We start from the raw sequence: 16,382 nt of genomic DNA on the forward strand, positions 1-16,382 counted from the left end.
CAATGCCCCAACCTTCCTCCACCCTGACCTGATGCGGTCACCTTCTAAGAGTAAACAGGAAGATCAGTTTTGATGAAACATTCAGTTTTTGAGCTCTGTGAGATTACAAAGATGCCAATGGATGCCGGCTGTGGCCAATAGTTTGAGAAACTGACACATTTATAAAGTGCTGCAAACATAAATGGAGCTAAGCAAAACAGGGAGAGAGCATGCACGAACTAGCAAGAGTGCGCGTGTCCCTGCCCATATGAGCTTGCAATCTACAGGAAAACCAACATGGGATTGAAGTTCTGCCACAGGGGAAGAAACCAATAACAGGAGAACTGTTTAAGGAGAGGGTCTGAAGGAGGAGAGGAGGTATATGGCAGATAAGAAAAAGATTGCTCTAAGTGTACAAGGTATTACAAAGTGATGCACAAATCAGGGGAAGGGGGGAAATATGTAGAATTTATATAAATTTTCATCCTCAAAGCCCTTCACAAGGGTTAGGGGAATGGGAACTTGCCCACTAAAAAAAATGGACCAAGACCATCACCTCATTTCACACAAGTCACTAACACAGCCACCAGAATTCAAGCAAGGGACATAGTAATGTGGGCTGAGACCGAGATAACTTGTCGGTCATACGACTGAATCGAGTGTGTCAGCAAAGCCAACCATTCTCCAAAGCTTTGCGACTCGGGGACCCGCTTTGCTTACACTTTCCAAGAGTCACTAGCCTCCTTGTATATTTTATACAAGAACACCGGACAAGTTTTGCAGGAGAAATCCAGACACCACAGTTCCCTCTCACTCTGACCTCCTGGAGGCTGTCGAGTTGGGTCTGATTTCCAACAGAGCTCAGCAAGTGACCTCTCCCTGCTCTCAGCTGTGAGATAGGGAGGACTCTCCATTGTTCTCAAAGGGCTCACCGTGGCCTTGAAAGCCTCTTCAAAACCACACACAATCAAAGGCGCAAGCAAGAGTCGCGCTGTACCTGTGCGAGGGATGATGATGATGAACCTCCCGCTGGTAGCTAACTGCCGGATGATGTTGAGGTGCTGGCAGAGAGCTTGGGTGTCTGGGACAAGATAAGGAGACATGGCAGACTGAGCTTTGGGCTGTTGGAGACTCCCCTCCAGCTGAGAAACCTCCAACTGAAAGAGGAGAGCAGCAATACGACGTTAGGAATTCATGCAGAAATAGAAAGAGTGAAGTCATCCTGCTGTGCGCAGCCGAGCTCCTCCACCTTCCTACTCGCGTGGCACAAGATGTGTTCCCCAGGCCAGCAGGCAGTGAAAGCTCTCCCAAGGCTGGTGGTAAATCCTCCCACAACCTCAAATCAGACTGCACATTAACCTTCATGAATTTATCTAGTTCTCTTTTAAACCCTATTATAGTCCTAGCCTTCATAACCGCCTCAGGCAAGAAGTTCCACAGGTTGACTATGCGCTGTGTGAAGAAGAACTTCCTTTGTTTTAAACCTGCTGCCCATTACTTTCGTTCGGTGGCCCTTAGTTCTTATATTATAGGAACAAGTAAATAACTTTTCCTTATTCACTTTCTCCACACCACTCATGATTTTATATACCTCTATCATATCCTCCCTTAGTCTCTTTTCCAAACTGATAAGTCCTAGTCTCTTTAATCTCTCCTCATACGGGACCTGTTCCAAACCCCTAATCGTTTACTTGCCCTTCTCTGAACCTTTTCTAATGCCAGTATACCTTTTTTGAGATGAGGAGACCACATCTGTATGTAGTATTCAAGATGTGGGCGTACCTTATATAAGGGCAATAAGATATTCTCAGTCTTATTCTCTATCCCTTTTTTAATGATTCCTATCATCCTGTTTGCTTTTTTGACTGCCGCTGCACACTGCATGGACGTCTTCAGAGAACTATCCACGATGACTGCAAGATCTCTTTCCTGATTAGTTGTAGCTAAATTAGCCTCCATCATATTGTACGTATAGTTGGGGTTATTTTTTTCCAATGTGCATTACTTTACATTTATCCACATTAAATTTCATTTGCCATTTTGTTGCCCAATCACTTATCCTATACAGAAAGAATATACAACATGTACAGCATTCATCTGGTACATTTTTATGGCGTTCCCCAAATCTGTACTGTCAGGAGTACATAATGATAATACTTTGTGTTTATAGAGTGCCTTGCATCTAAATATCTTTTACAACTCACTGATATCTTAAGAAGGACCCTTGGAAGGTGACGGAATCTGAGAGCTTGGCCAACGGCACAGAGAAATCAGTAGCAGAGCCGGAAATAGGACCCAGGAGTCCTGACTAATAGTACCCCCATTCTAACCACAATGCCTCAATCAGACAGTATTGTTTTAAGAGGTAGAGCTTTACAGTTTTTATTACATTATGCCAAAATAGAGAGTCTGAACAGTTTTGTTTTTAAGAAGAGAAATGGATAACTATCACCCCAAAAATAATCTCTCTCTAAGTATACCAAACAGAAATGTGCAAACCCACATTCATTACTGTGTTGGACATTAAGCTAACAGGCCCTGGTTTTTTCGTTCAGAGCTGGGATCTCATACCTGCAGTCGGAGCTGAGCCATGTCTCTCATTAACCTGTTCCGACGAGCTTCTTCTGCAGCCTGGTAGTAAAAATAAGAATTAAAAATAAATTAGCAGGAAAAGTGAGGGCTAATGATTAGCATGTACTTCCAGAAAGGTACTGAGAAAGGGGAACTCAATTGCTCAAAGGGAGCAATTTACTAAATTGTTAAGGGAGGAAAACTACACCTCCAGCTTAAATCCAATTCAAGACAACAACAACAGTTGTTACTATCTGATGGTGGCTTGTGTGAAATGAGCGGGAGGGTCTCCATAGCACAGAAGTCACCCTCATGATTGGCTCACCTTGTTAGCTGTCTCAGCAGATAGGAGCTGAAGAATGGATTCCTAAAACTCTCCAGGAGAGAGCAGATGCAAATTTTGTTGGGGCACCATAGAAAATAGCTGGGTTCTGCCAATTCTTGGGCTGTGTCTATTCTGTACAGCAAACTTTTGATTCTCCAGGGCTGCAAACCTGGGATGCGGTTTTCCCCAGGCCCAAAGACGACATGATTTGCCATGAAGTGGGGTGGCTCCCTCAAGCCAATTCCCTGCATTAAGCTGTGTGATAATACTTGTGGCACTTTCATCTGCATGCGAGATTATTTTTGACTTTTCATTCAGAACTCGGTGGGGGCAGATTATCCTCTTACAAAACAGCAAGACTCAGCAGTAACAGACTTTTGTCCCTACGTGCACTTTACTCCTTGTAAGCAGCTTCCACAAGAGGAATGTAGCCAATCTCTCCTCTCACTGGGCACTGAAAGTGTGTCAATTACGAGCCATTACCAAGCTTGTTAAGAAATAAAATGCTAGGCAGAGGAGCCAATCGGCAACATTAGCCGAAGTGTTTTGCTGAAAGCACCACCACCAAGGAAATCAGGATCACAGAGCTCTAACCACTACACTGTGGTTTCAGGCTCTGTTGTGAATGACACTAGAAGAGTTGGTTCCTATGCCTGAAATTGCACCTGGAATGCCTGCATATCTTAAGTCAGAACATCAGCTCCTCCAATACACTTCCAACTCACCATGCGGAACTGGGCTTGGGCCTGATGCAACAAGTTGTCCTGCTCAGACTGAGCGATGCTAATGAAGATCCCAACCTCCGAATTAAACTGCAGGATGCTGCCTTGCAAGTGGGTGATGAAGTGGCCAAAGCTGCGGATGCAGCAAATACGAATCACGGACTGCAAGGAACGAGACGGTTTGACATGAGATGGACCACACCCCACGAGTGGCAGCCTGTGCTAGCTGAGAAGCTGGAATCTAAACTTTTAGAAAAAGGTGGAAATGACTTAAAAATATATATACAAAGTGCAAAAAAAAAATCTGTGAACGTTCCTGAAGATGCAGGACGTAATAATCCTTGGGGGAAAATAAACCGAGTGAGGGGTGCAGGAAAAGTCAGCCAGAGTGCTTTGAAATGTTTGCAGCCTGAGTTTTCAACCAACAGAATACAGCAGAGAAGAATGACACTTGGCTTTTCAGAGCACCTTGCGCTGACTAGTTCTCTCTGTTGGCTCCAGTTTTGGAATGTGAGGAGCAGTCTGACTGAAGAGGGGTACAGACTAATTTTAGGTGACATGCCAACAGGGCAGCTAAGTGGGCTTTGGTAAAATGAGGGGCAGTACTTGGCTTTTTTAAAAATCTTGTTTCAGAGTTTCCCCAGAGAGAACCAAAATCAAGAAGGGTGTCAATTACGAGCCATTACCAAGATATGTAGGAATTCCTCCCCAGGATTCCAGATCAAAGGCCATAACCTTTCCTTAAAAATTAGTTAGCAATTTGGACAAATGTTAATGTAGTCCAAGTCACTAGACAGGTCAGAGATTGCCACAAAAATTAGCTGGATCACTACTTTCCTGTTTCTCTCCCTAAATGTCTCATCCTCCCCTATGAAGTAACAATAACCTTTGCCTTTTTAACTCTGCAGCTGGGCTGACAGTTAAAACCCTTCTGTGCAGGAGTATGGCACAAAGCCAATTCTTGTGCAACTGCCAGTTGTCTCACTGACAAAGGGCTCTAGGAAGCAGCCTGCAGATTTTGCAAGATTCATCTCAGATGGGGCATCGATAACATTAATTTATCCACACAAAGAGGGCAAGGGGTTAAGCATAGCACAGAAGCCAACAGGTCACAGCTGTGTTTCTTTGAGGAGGAAGGGAAGTTTCCAAACTTTGCCTCAGGGTAGAGCTAAAAGCAACATGAATCATCCTGAGGTTCACAAATGTATTTCAGTTTGGGGCACACTCTCTCCCATTCATCCTGTGTTTCCCAAGGTATTGGAAAATTTCTATCAAGGCAAATTTAGCCAGTACCAAGAATGTAGGGTGCGCCTATCCTCACCTCCTCCACGGCTGAGAGCATGGGTCTGTCCTGTTCAAAGTTAAACCTCTTGTGTGCATTTTTCAGAGGGGGCAAGTTACGGAGAGCCACGTCTTCTGGAAGCAGCAAGTTGGTGCTCAGGTCTGGGAGCTCACAGCCAATCATTAAGTCCTTGATTTCGTTACCAAGAGCCAGCCCTAGATTGTTGGAGAGGAAGACAGTAAGATGTGACGGATCATCGCTGATGCTAGGACAGCGACAATCAGAAGTCTTACGCTGTGCTTTATGTTCTCCAGAGCTCAAGCATGTGGTCACATGAGAATGTCCACAGCATTCTATCGGTTTTAGTCAGTCAGTGTGTGTTATAGACAAGTACACTGCTTCAGGACCATTTGACTCCACACACACTAGCTAACCAAGCCATGAGATGGAACTAACTTGAGTCATGATTAAACACAACAGAGGCTAACTTACAGGCCTTACTTGCATACCACCATCCCTGTAAACCGAGTGGTGTTAGTGGCTGTCACCCTGCAGGATAATGCCTATAAGCCCCACTGAGCAGAGAACCTTATTGTTAATTTGCAGGGCTGGGAGAGGATGATAAGGAATGGGCTCCGGCAATACCTGGTTCCTGCAGTTCTCCAGCAGAAGGCAGAAGGTTCAGAAGCACAGACAGTCTGTTCCATAGACTCTGGGAGCTCTGAGAAAAACAAAAAACAAAAAAAGGTTGTAAAAGATATCATCACACAAATCTTCAACTCAAGAGAGGCGTAAATAATTAGAAGAATGCGATGCACTTTTATTGCACCTTTTGGACACTTCAAAGCACTGTGCAAATAATTAAGACTCAACATCCTGTGTGACAGAGCTTAGAGGGGGAAACCAAAGCAGAGAGGCGAGGATGACTTGTTCAAAGACACAAGACACTAGCCAAGTCGAGAAGAGAATCCCTGGGCTATGGACACCCAATCTCCTGTCCTAACTAGCATTTGCCTCTATATCCATCCTCTCATTTTTTTGGTGAGTTGCTGAAGCAGAAACTAGACTCTACAGCAATGGCAGATGCTCCTTATCTAGATGTGGGTTTGTTTTAGGCCAGGTCTATTTAATAATTTCCTGTTCCCTCATCACCAAAACTTATTTGTACAGCACAAGCTTCCAATACAGTAGTTATAACAATGGGTGGAAACCAATTTGTTTGTGAATACATTTCATCGCAAGAAATCCCAAAGAGTTTTGCAAACTTAATACACTGATTTACAAACCATGCTCAGGGCTCATTACTCCCATCACTGAGAGGCTGTTACATCTGAGGTGCAACTTGGGATCTGTTTAATAAGACATGTTAACATCACAACTAGGGATGTTAAATATCGATTAATTGATTAGTTGAGTAACCTGATGAATTCTTATCTGTTAGTTGACTACAGTAATTCCTCATTTAACACTACAGAAATGTTTCAGAAAATGATCGTGTTAAGTGAAAACGTGTTATGCGGGGTCAATTTTCCCATTGAAAATAATGGAAAAGGTGGGAGTTGTGTTTCAAGCACTGATGTCTGTTGGAACTGGGACATAAGGTTGGGGGAGAAAGGGGATTGGGTTACAGCTGGGAGGGGAGGTGTTTGGCTCTGGGGAAAGGAAGGGGAGGGGGATTGGGTTGGGAGTATGCCCCTGTGATGGATCTGCCAGGACCCGCACTGTGTCCAGTGAAGGGGGATCACCGGGGAACGGCATGGCAAGCAGTGAACCCTCCGTCGCTTTGCAGGGAGGCAGGGGAAGCCCCACGCAGCCGCTGGCGATGGGCTGGCTGGGGAAACCCAGCTGCCGGCCTGCAAGCGAGGGCAGAGGAGAGGGAGCAAGGCGTCCGACGAGGAGGAGTCAGCGGGGAATGGCGCGGCAAGCGGCAAACCCTCTGCCGCGTTGCAGGGAGGTGGGGGAAGCCCCATGCAGCCGCCAGCAATGGGCTGGCTGGGGAAATCGTGTTATTCCGGGGACGATCATGTAATTCAAAAAACGTTTCAAAAAAAATTGTGCTATCGCAAAAACGTGTTAAGCGGGCACATGTTAAATGAGGAATTGGTGTATTCTATGGTCCCTGGGGACGGGGTCAGTAGCAGCGTGGGGTGCCAGGCGGGGGCTAGTCCGCTAGGGGAGCCAGTTTAAAAACCAGCTCCTCTTGTGAAACAGCAGTTTGTCACCCTGTGCTGCTGCATCTGATAAAGAGGAGGCAGAACAAGGTGGCAGCAGCCCCTGTTTGGGGGTGGGGTCTGAGCTCCCGGACCCAGCGCAAACCAGAACTGAGCTGGGCTACCCCGCCTGGCTCCTAATACACTTTAAATGCAGAATCACAGCAGGGGTAGGACCGGGACCCTGCGTGAGCCAGAACTGAGCTGGGTGCTGACCAACCCTATTAAAAAATTTACTGGTTTGGGTGGGGGGAGAGAAATGCGTGTAGCCTATAGCATTAACCTATAAGCTTTTGCTTATCGGTTAATCGACTATACTATTACATCCCTAATCAGAACAATAATTTATGCCAGCAAGTGAAACAAAGTATCCACCTGAAACTAGAGAGGCTTGTCACAATATAACCACCCCAAGCAGCATTTCGGAAATGCTGACATTTACAGGGTACATTAAAACAAAACCCCCACACCTGGGCACACATGATGATGAGGTCAGTGTTGGTTCTCAACCAGTCCAGGAACACCTTGACCGTCGGAAGCAGGCCCTCATTGGTTATGATCTCTAGTTTCTCTTGCAGGGATCTCTCATTCTTACAGGATTTATTACTGGAGATGCTCTCTTCAGAGTCAGACAAGTCATCTGAAACAAGACAGAAAAGAGCAAGGATTCCATGTGCTAAATATCAAGTGGCTGCCTTCTGGTAAAAAAAAAAAAAAAAAAACTATCGGAGTCACTATTGGAGTGGGAAGGACAAGATGCTTCAAAACTCCCCACTTCCTCTGCACACCCCCACAACAGCAGTTTGCTGATTGGCATTATCATCTCTTGGAAGGCAGCAGGAATGTTAAATTTTGATTAACTAATCAAATAATCGATTGGATTTCCATCGACTAGTTGATTAGTCGATAAGGACTAGCGTGTTCTGCCTTTGAAATGTTCAAGAGCCCCAGCAGGGGCTCTTGTGCATTTCAAAGATTGAAACTCAGCGTGGAGCCCGGGGTCAGCGGGGAGTTCCCCACGGGTCCCAGGCTCCTTGCCCTGCTCCCTCTTTGAATGTACAAGAGCCCCAGCAGGGACTCTTGTACATTTCAAAGTTGGAATGCCACTGCTGTGCCCCTACCCCCTCTCATGGAGCTGAAGCTGGGGGGAACTAGCTTAAGCTGGCTCCCTCCTGCACTCCCTCCTCCTTGCTGCCTCTTTGTGACAGAGGCAGCAAGGCGGTAAGCAATTAGTCGCTTACATCCCTAGAAGGCAACATGTTCAAGACCCGCTAGGGTGATGCATCCCGGTTAACCAGCCACATCTCTAAATCGGATTCAATTCTCTCTCAATGAAAGTCCACCTGTTTTGGAACTGATACTCATTCATTTGAATACTTAAGTGAGCATCTCCATCCTTATCTGGAGCTATTTTCAGTACAATTATTTAACACTTCCTGCTTTATAAGCTCCATTTATGCTGCATGAATACTGGTCCTGGTTTAAAGAAAGCCGTGGAATGACTGGCTTGCTTTAACAGCAAATTTATAAACGGAGGCAATTTTCGAGACAAACCCACCACACTTAAGGATACATGGCAAAAGCCAGGAATGATCTGCATGTTGGGGTCGGAGGAGTTTTTGTATCCCACAGAAAGACAGTTGTACTGTCAACAGAAATAAACATCTTGTTAAAACTTGTCCAATAGAGGTAAAGAAAGGAAATAAAAACTTAAGCAGAGAACCAATGAGAGTTCAATAAACCCAAAGCCACACTGGTCTTGCTAAAGAGCTCCCTCAGCTGCAAATTTCATTCAGTTATGATTTGACCTAGCATATGAAATACATCTCCTCCTCTACAATAAGACCTTACATTCTTTATTTCCCTATCCATTATCAAGACTTATGAAATGTTACATGTCCTCCTTTGGTTGGCAGAAAAGTGCTGATATAGCTGCATGACTGCTAATCAGAATGAAAATTCTCTGCAGCTGCACCACCGAAACCAAGTAAAGCAGGAAGCAAGTCACCCCCGATACCTTTAACATGCAGTTTAAGTTTAAGAGATCCAGAATCAGCTCTTTGGAGCAGCACTAGCTGCACCTGGTACTTTAGATGCAGCAAGGGATGGATGGGCCAAGGCTATTTAAATGCTTGAGGCTCATCAGTAAAAATCCATCACATTCTGCAACTCCTTATATGTGAGCATCTCAAAGTTAAACAGAGGCTCTTACTCAAAGAAGCAGATACAGGTCCATGTTTAATTAGTGGCCCCAGATCGTAAAGCAAATCAGCTGATTAAAGAAAGAACAGAACCCATGTGTCTCAACTTCCAATCCCTCACTCTAACCACTAGACCAGAGGCTCTCAAACTGTGGTCTGCAAGCCCTATTCAGGTGGTCCAAGGAGAGCTCCCTGTAAGATGCATGCCTGGGCAGCCGCACATGAGACAACGGAGGGCAGCCCTACTAATTAACGGTTCACAGGCTTGGCTCCAGGCACCTAATCAGTGGAGAAGATGCACATATATGGAGAGGTGGCGGGAATAGGGGTAGGTGGGAAGGGGTACAAGGTGAGAAAAAGGAGTGGGGAGAATTTGGGAGGTGCAGGGCCGCAGCAGCCAGAGACAGAAGGCGATTTTCCTCAGCTCTAGTTCTGCAGCTGCCTGCGAGAGACAGCCCTCCTTCCCAGCCCCAGCTCTGGGACAGTGGAGCAACCCCTACTGATATTAAAATGAGTTGTGTGCTTATATGTCAAACAAATATAGTTAATGAAGGTTTTTTTTAACATAGTGCAACAGTTAGCTAAGGGTACAAACATTTCGAAAGATCATTACGTGGTCTGCTGAGATCCGCAATTTTCATGTGGTCTGTAGGGGGAAAAAAATTTGAGAACCACTGCATTAGACAAACAAGGTTCCTCATTAATACAGCAATAGTCTTTCCTCCACCCATCAGTACCCACAGCTAGTGACCAATTTCTCAGGCAGCCAATGCTGACATTGTCAGAAGCCATTTGGCATTCTTCAGCATTGTTTGAAAGGCACAATCAGTCAGGAGAGGTGTGACTTTATATATGTGCTCAATTGAGCCAGAGAAATTCAAAGGAAGATGCCACACAGGTTTATTCAACCTTGTCGACGAGAATTTAAATGTACAAAATGTCATGAATTCAAAACACACACTCCCACAGCAATATCACCTGTGGGTTCCCACTGCACAGCAAAAGCAAAACTTCAACAGAATAATTGTAAACAGCAAAGTGGCAAAATTTGCGGATGATACCAAACTGCTCAAGATAGTTAAGACCAAAGCAGACTGTGAAGAACTTCAAGAAGGTCTCACCGAACTCAGTGACTGGGCAACAAAATGGCAAATGAAATTTAATGCTGATAAATGTAAAGTAATGCACATTGGAAAAAATAATCCCAATTATACATACACTATGATGGGGACTAATTTAGCTACAACTACTCAAGAGAGGGATCTTGGAGTTACTGTGGCTAGCTCTCTGAAAACATCCACTCAGTGTGTAGCTGCAGTCCAAAAAGCAAATAGAATGTTAGGAATCATGAAAAACGGGATAGAGAATAAGGTACGCACACATCTTGAATACTGCATACAAATGTGGTCTCCTCATCTCAAAAAAGATATAGTGACATTGGAAAAGGTTCAGAAAAGGGCAACAAATATGATCAGGAGTTTGGAATGGGCCCCATATGAAGAGATATTAAAAAGACTGGGACTTTTCAGTTTGGAGAAGAGGAGACTAAGGAGGGATATGATAGAGGTCTATAAAATCATGGCCAGTAAATGAATAAGGAAAAGTTATTTACTTATTCCCACAATATAAGAACTAGGGGTCACCAAATGAAATTAATAGGCAGCAGGTTTAAAACAAACAGAAGGAAGTTTTTCTTCACTCAGCACACAGTCAACTTGTGAAACTCCTTGCCACAGGATGTGATGAAGGCTGGGACTTATAACAGGTTTCAAAAAAAGAGTTAGATAGATTCATGGAGGTTAGGTCCATTAATGGCTATTAGCCAGGATGGGTCAGAATGGTGTCCCTATTTGTTTGGAAATGGAAGTCAGGAGAGGGATCACAACATGATTACCTGTTGTGTTCCCTTCCTCTGGGGCATCTGGTATTGGCCACTGTCAGCAGACAGGATACTGGGAAAGATGGACCTTTGGTCTGACCCAGTATGGCCATTTCTATGTTCCAATTATTTGTCTCTTTTCCTAGATGCACTACACTTCACTTCCTTTCAAGCTGATGAAGTATTGTGGAGTGATGTTAAATGGTTATCTTGTTTCACACCAGCTGCAGTTGCCATATCTCTGTATGTAATGCCTGTGAAGTACTTTGGGATCTCTGATAAGAACTTTTAGAATGCAATACAAAACATTAAAGAAACACCTGGAGTGAGGGGAAAGGGTTGCTAGAACCAGATGTTTGGAATTTGCTGATGTATGGGATTTTTAAATTTTTAACAAGAACGTTACATCAAACCCATCCATCATCATTCTTTGCAGTGATTGTGAATAAAACTAGGGATAGATAATAATAGCGCTTTACAACAGGTTACAGATTATATATTCCATTCAACCAAAGTCTCTTTCATGAATCTTAAATCACTTTATAACAAAAGACTTTCGCTTGTGGGCTTTTTACTGGCCAGAAGAAATTTCTGATAAGGACCTGAAACTCTAGCCCCACTTCAGGGACACCCCTCCCCCAGTCCTTTTTCAATCAGGATCTAAAGGCAGCTCCTTCTGAGGTGGATTAATGCCAATCTGAGGATTTGTCTAGACCTGGATTTAATGCTATGGCATTAGACCATGTTAGCTCACTTGATCTATTGCCTTCCAAATCTCCAGATTTGGCATGCTAAAATACAACTTGCTTTGTCTTGACTAGAGTTTATGATTACCTCGTTAGCGCAAGCTAGCTACCAAAATCTAACATTATACCTTTATAGTCTAGCCTCAGCAAAGCCTGAGTCCTCGTCAGAGTTGCATGCCTATAGACACTGGGATTTGAGTAGGATGCAAAATGCTTCCTTCCTCCGTACTATGAGGGAAGCTGGAAGGAGTGATTAACAAACTAGACCAGATTGGCCCAAGTAGTTCATCCGAAATACAGAAAATCTACTTGTATTATCTCTTTTTACAGCTGTTCTTTCCCAAGTTACTTTGTTGACTAATACATGTGGCTGAATAGCTTTATGAAATCTGCAGTGCATCTGAAGTTAAAATCTGGCTCTACAAACCTAAAGAGTGATGTGATGCTATGGCTGTATGGAGAGCATAGAAATTGCCCCAACCAACTCCACATCTCTGCTCCTTGCATGTCACACAGTCAAATCTGCTGACTTTTACTGTTACAAACAAGTTGTCACTTCTGTGAACTCTGCAGAGCTCACCCAGCCAGTGTAGCTAGAAGAGAGTCACCTGGGTTCTATCTGCCTCATTCCTCATCAAATTCCCATCACAGAATTTTTATGATTTAATAAGCAGTAAAACAGCCAAAAATTTAAATTCAGCTAAACTCTGCAGCACTAGCAACTGAACAGACCTTTAGCTTTAAGAGTGGAATGAATTTAATCAGGAAGCATTGACAAGAAATACAGAACCCAAGACTAATTTTACAGACATACTGATGACTTGATATCTGCATTTAAACATTAATGGAAGTTTCCCCATTACCCTGCACCTTGTGCAGTCATTTACACTAGCGCAAATCAAGTACAAAACACCTGTAAATCACAATGGTAGGATACTGTACATATTTTGCACTGGTGAAAATGACTACACAGTGCATGGTAAAAGAATGTGACTTAGTCTGTTTCTCACAGTACCACAAAAGTAAGAAAGGACAGAGACTTAGTGAAGCAGAATTGTTCTTTTTTGAACAGGTTATAACATTTCCAAAATTTTGAAAGTTGAGCCCCCTTCTAAGAAAAGGGAATGGACCACAACTCTTTTGCTAAACCTGGCCCATGCTACAAAGTTATGCCAGCATACTTAGGTCATCTAGCAGTGTGAAAAAAACCAGTCCCTAGCCAACATAGCTGTGCCAGAAAAACTCCTATGTAGCACCAACTTTACCGACAAAAGAGTGCTTCTGCTGGCTTAGCTAACATCGTGTAGGGAAGTGGAAAAGTTATTCCTACCAGTTTATGCTGCGTCTACACAGAGGGACTATACCACATAAGCTCTGCAGCCTAGATATAGCCTTAATTTGTATATAATTCTCCACCCTGCAATTTAATACTCTGCACCAGGGAAATGCTGGTACAGATCTTCATAATGACCTTTCCTCTCCTTTCTCACATGTTTTGAAGAGCAGCAAGGTGTTTAAATGTCAGCTCTGTTAACTGAGTTCCACTGATACTCCTCAGGCAGTCCTTTGCATCCCACAGAGAATGGAGCCCCACATTTCAGAAGACTCATTGGCTTATAATGTCCCTCTATATTAATAGATAAAGCCTCTAAACATCCAGCTGGAAATATTATTGTGCCTATTGCATAGATGTTTACAAATAATATCAAATTAGTTCGGTAAAGTTCTCACTAAATTGTTCTATATTAACAGGTTAATCATCTTTTACTGTGTCACACAGAAATACTATGCAACACTGGCCCGATGCACTGCCCTCTCATAGTAAAATATGGAACTGGCCTTCCACACATTAAGGGTTGGCAAACAGCTAACCTTTCCACCACTTAAACCCCACTCTGCTTAAAACAGGGCTCAAGCGACACTTCAGTGTGTCATGCTGACCAGCAACGTCTCTGTGTTCTCTCCTTCTAGCCTTCTGTTGTCTCTACTTATCTTAAGGCCACATTTCTACTTGCCTCACTGGAGAGCCATCTTCTGGCATTCGACTTAGTAGATCTGGTTACCCACTATATTGAATGCTGAGGGTGGCATACTGCCTCCCACTGTGAAGATGGCACCAAGCGTGGCTTAGGGTAAACCGACTCCACCTACATTTTACATAGCTGGAGTTGAGTACCTTAAGCTGACCTACCAGGTCTAGTGTAGACCTGGCCTTAGATTGTAAGCCTCTTGGAGAAGGGATTGTCTTAGTCTGTAGCACCTAGCACAACGAGGTCACAATTGACAACCAGGGCTCCCGAGTGGCATGGTAGTACGCAATAAAAAGTGATGGATTTCACTTGAGAAGACTGCTATTGCTCAATCATTTTTTACCTGCATATGTGTAATCTCACATGCCAGTAAAGATACCATGTTTAACCAAGTATAATCCTTACCTTGTTCGGGGAAGCCAGGTTTCTCCACATCCCCATTGACACAAGGCTTGCTGTCCACTACCTCCTTCATGGGAGCTGGTTCATGAGTTGGTTTCAAAAGGACATTGCTGAAGGTGGGAGCCAAGCGAAAGCAGCGTTTGGTCTGGAACAGCTGTGTGGACATGGCCTGGAGGTTACTGGCTATGCTAGCTTCATTAGTGCCCATGGACCCTGGCCCATTAACTGCAGCGTCTGAATTCTCAGTCTTGGAGACACTTAGGTTTTTAGAGTCCACCAACCCGCTCCCCTCCATGCCATTTTTTAAGGCCTCTTTGGCCCCGTTTTTCATGCTTTTGGTTCGGCCACCTCCCTCTTCCCCTGGCTCGTCTTCCATATCCTCCAAGTCTGAACGGGATTCCTGGCTGTTCATGTCCGAGTCTGTCTCCACATCAAAGGCCGTCTCCACCTCCTCATCGCTCTTCTCCGAGCCGCTCTCCGAGCCGTCACTGCCCTTAGTGAAGTCCTGGCTGGAGTCAGAGTCGAAGCCCTCACTTAGGTCACTCTCATCCACTTTCTGGGGATGGCGCCGGCGGCGCAAGCAGGAGAGACGAGAGTATTTTTTGCCCTTCTGGCTGTCTTTCTTCCTCTGCTCATCGGTGGGCCGGTGGTTGGCTAAGTCAGCATCTGCTTCCTTGTCAATGGAGTTCACGGGTTCCCGAGTCTCTTGGTCATCTGCAAGAGACACCCAAACCAAATCCACTTAGAACTGTTTGACATCCAACCCAAGCAGATGGCCAGCCCCAAGCCCGAGGTTGCATCCCATGTCTCACTCATACAGCACCTTTTACCAGAGGATGTTTCATGGCAGCCTTGAGAAATCATCCCACTTTACAAATGGGTCAACATAAGCACCAGCAAGTGAGGCGAAGTGACCCCCACACCCTGACCAACCCTCAGTTACACAGAAACATACAAGCTCAAATACAGACAATTCCTTTACCTCCTAACTGCAACCCCAGTTCCATTCGCTAGCAAAAGTTTATTATAGCAAAAACAGGGTAGAACAGCTTATGACACTAGTTTAAATCCTGTCCAAGTCCCACCTACCAAATAAAAGCCATTTCTATTTGATGGTTGGTAGACAGGCAGCTAGTGTGAAATTAATGGAAAGATCGAGTTAGGGAACCCATATTATACAACCCACAATCAACACCCTTGTGTAAATAAACTCAGCAGAAAGAATAAGATCAGAATGGGCCTTTAACATTGAGTCTGTCAAGGCCAACGCTAGGGTACACAGGCTTAGGTCTAAAGAAGTTTAAATTCAAATTGTCCAAGCTGTACCTGATCGGTCATTTACATGGCTTCGATTGCCATCCCAGTACAAAATTCATTTAAATATAAAACTTTCTCCCCAGCCCAACCCTCCAATGAAAGCTCACATTGGTAACTAACTACACAGAAAAATTTACCTCTTAATAGTCCTCATCAAGAGAGGAATACACACATTTTAGTAGAAGCATGAAAAACATTCACTGACTGATCAAAAATGCCATCTTCTGCCAAGAATTCAGTCATCTGACTAATTTTTCTTAGATGCAACCCATTTAAAATAATCTTGATTTAAAAACAAGCCTGTATTTTACTTTTCAGTTAATCATGTTCCGTGCATTTATATTCAGATTGCTGACAAAGGGGCAAGATAACCACATGCATGCCAGAAGGTTTGAAATTAAAACCCAACTGCTACTCTCAGTAATCTTGGATTGAATGGTCTAATCCACCTTCCTCATTAGACTGATAGCACATAAGATACTTAACTCACCTTGTTTTGTTTAAAACAAGGACTGGGGAGGACCTGCATCAATTTTATAAACACAATAGTTTATTAAACAACACTGCAGGACAGTGATATGTGGGAATTTTCTTAGAGAGGTAGTTAAAGTACAGGTTGAAACATTCAATGGAGGAAGGAAAGAAAGCAGGCGGGCTGAAGTTAAATTCCTCTTCTGCAGAAATGAATGAGCTACATAAACTACATTCTAAAAATACA

General features: G+C 44.0%; 1 protein-coding gene across 4 annotated transcripts in view; it reads right to left on the minus strand.

The window, feature by feature from the left end:
• SMG5 (SMG5 nonsense mediated mRNA decay factor) overlaps positions 1–16,382 on the minus strand; it is a 56,098-nt gene that overhangs the window by 9,180 nt on the left and 30,536 nt on the right. For 2 of the 4 annotated variants that reach the window (XM_075907432.2, XM_075907429.2), the window contains exons 12-19: positions 14,351–15,061; positions 9,886–9,936; positions 7,560–7,729; positions 5,525–5,600; positions 4,919–5,094; positions 3,601–3,759; positions 2,551–2,610; positions 977–1,136 (exon numbers count right to left, since the gene is read on the minus strand). In XM_075907432.2, coding sequence (XP_075763547.2) covers positions 977–1,136; positions 2,551–2,610; positions 3,601–3,759; positions 4,919–5,094; positions 5,525–5,600; positions 7,560–7,729; positions 9,886–9,936; positions 14,351–15,061 — 1,563 coding nt within the window. The remainder of the gene's footprint in view (positions 1–976; positions 1,137–2,550; positions 2,611–3,600; positions 3,760–4,918; positions 5,095–5,524; positions 5,601–7,559; positions 7,730–9,885; positions 9,937–14,350; positions 15,062–16,382) is intronic. The other 2 variants (XM_089772772.1, XM_075907433.2) reach the window with 2 other exon arrangements.

The sequence above is a fragment of the Pelodiscus sinensis genome, chromosome 22 (assembly GCF_052426305.1).
Source record: "Pelodiscus sinensis isolate ZL-2025 chromosome 22, ASM5242630v1, whole genome shotgun sequence".
Lineage (NCBI taxonomy): Eukaryota > Metazoa > Chordata > Testudines > Trionychidae > Pelodiscus > Pelodiscus sinensis.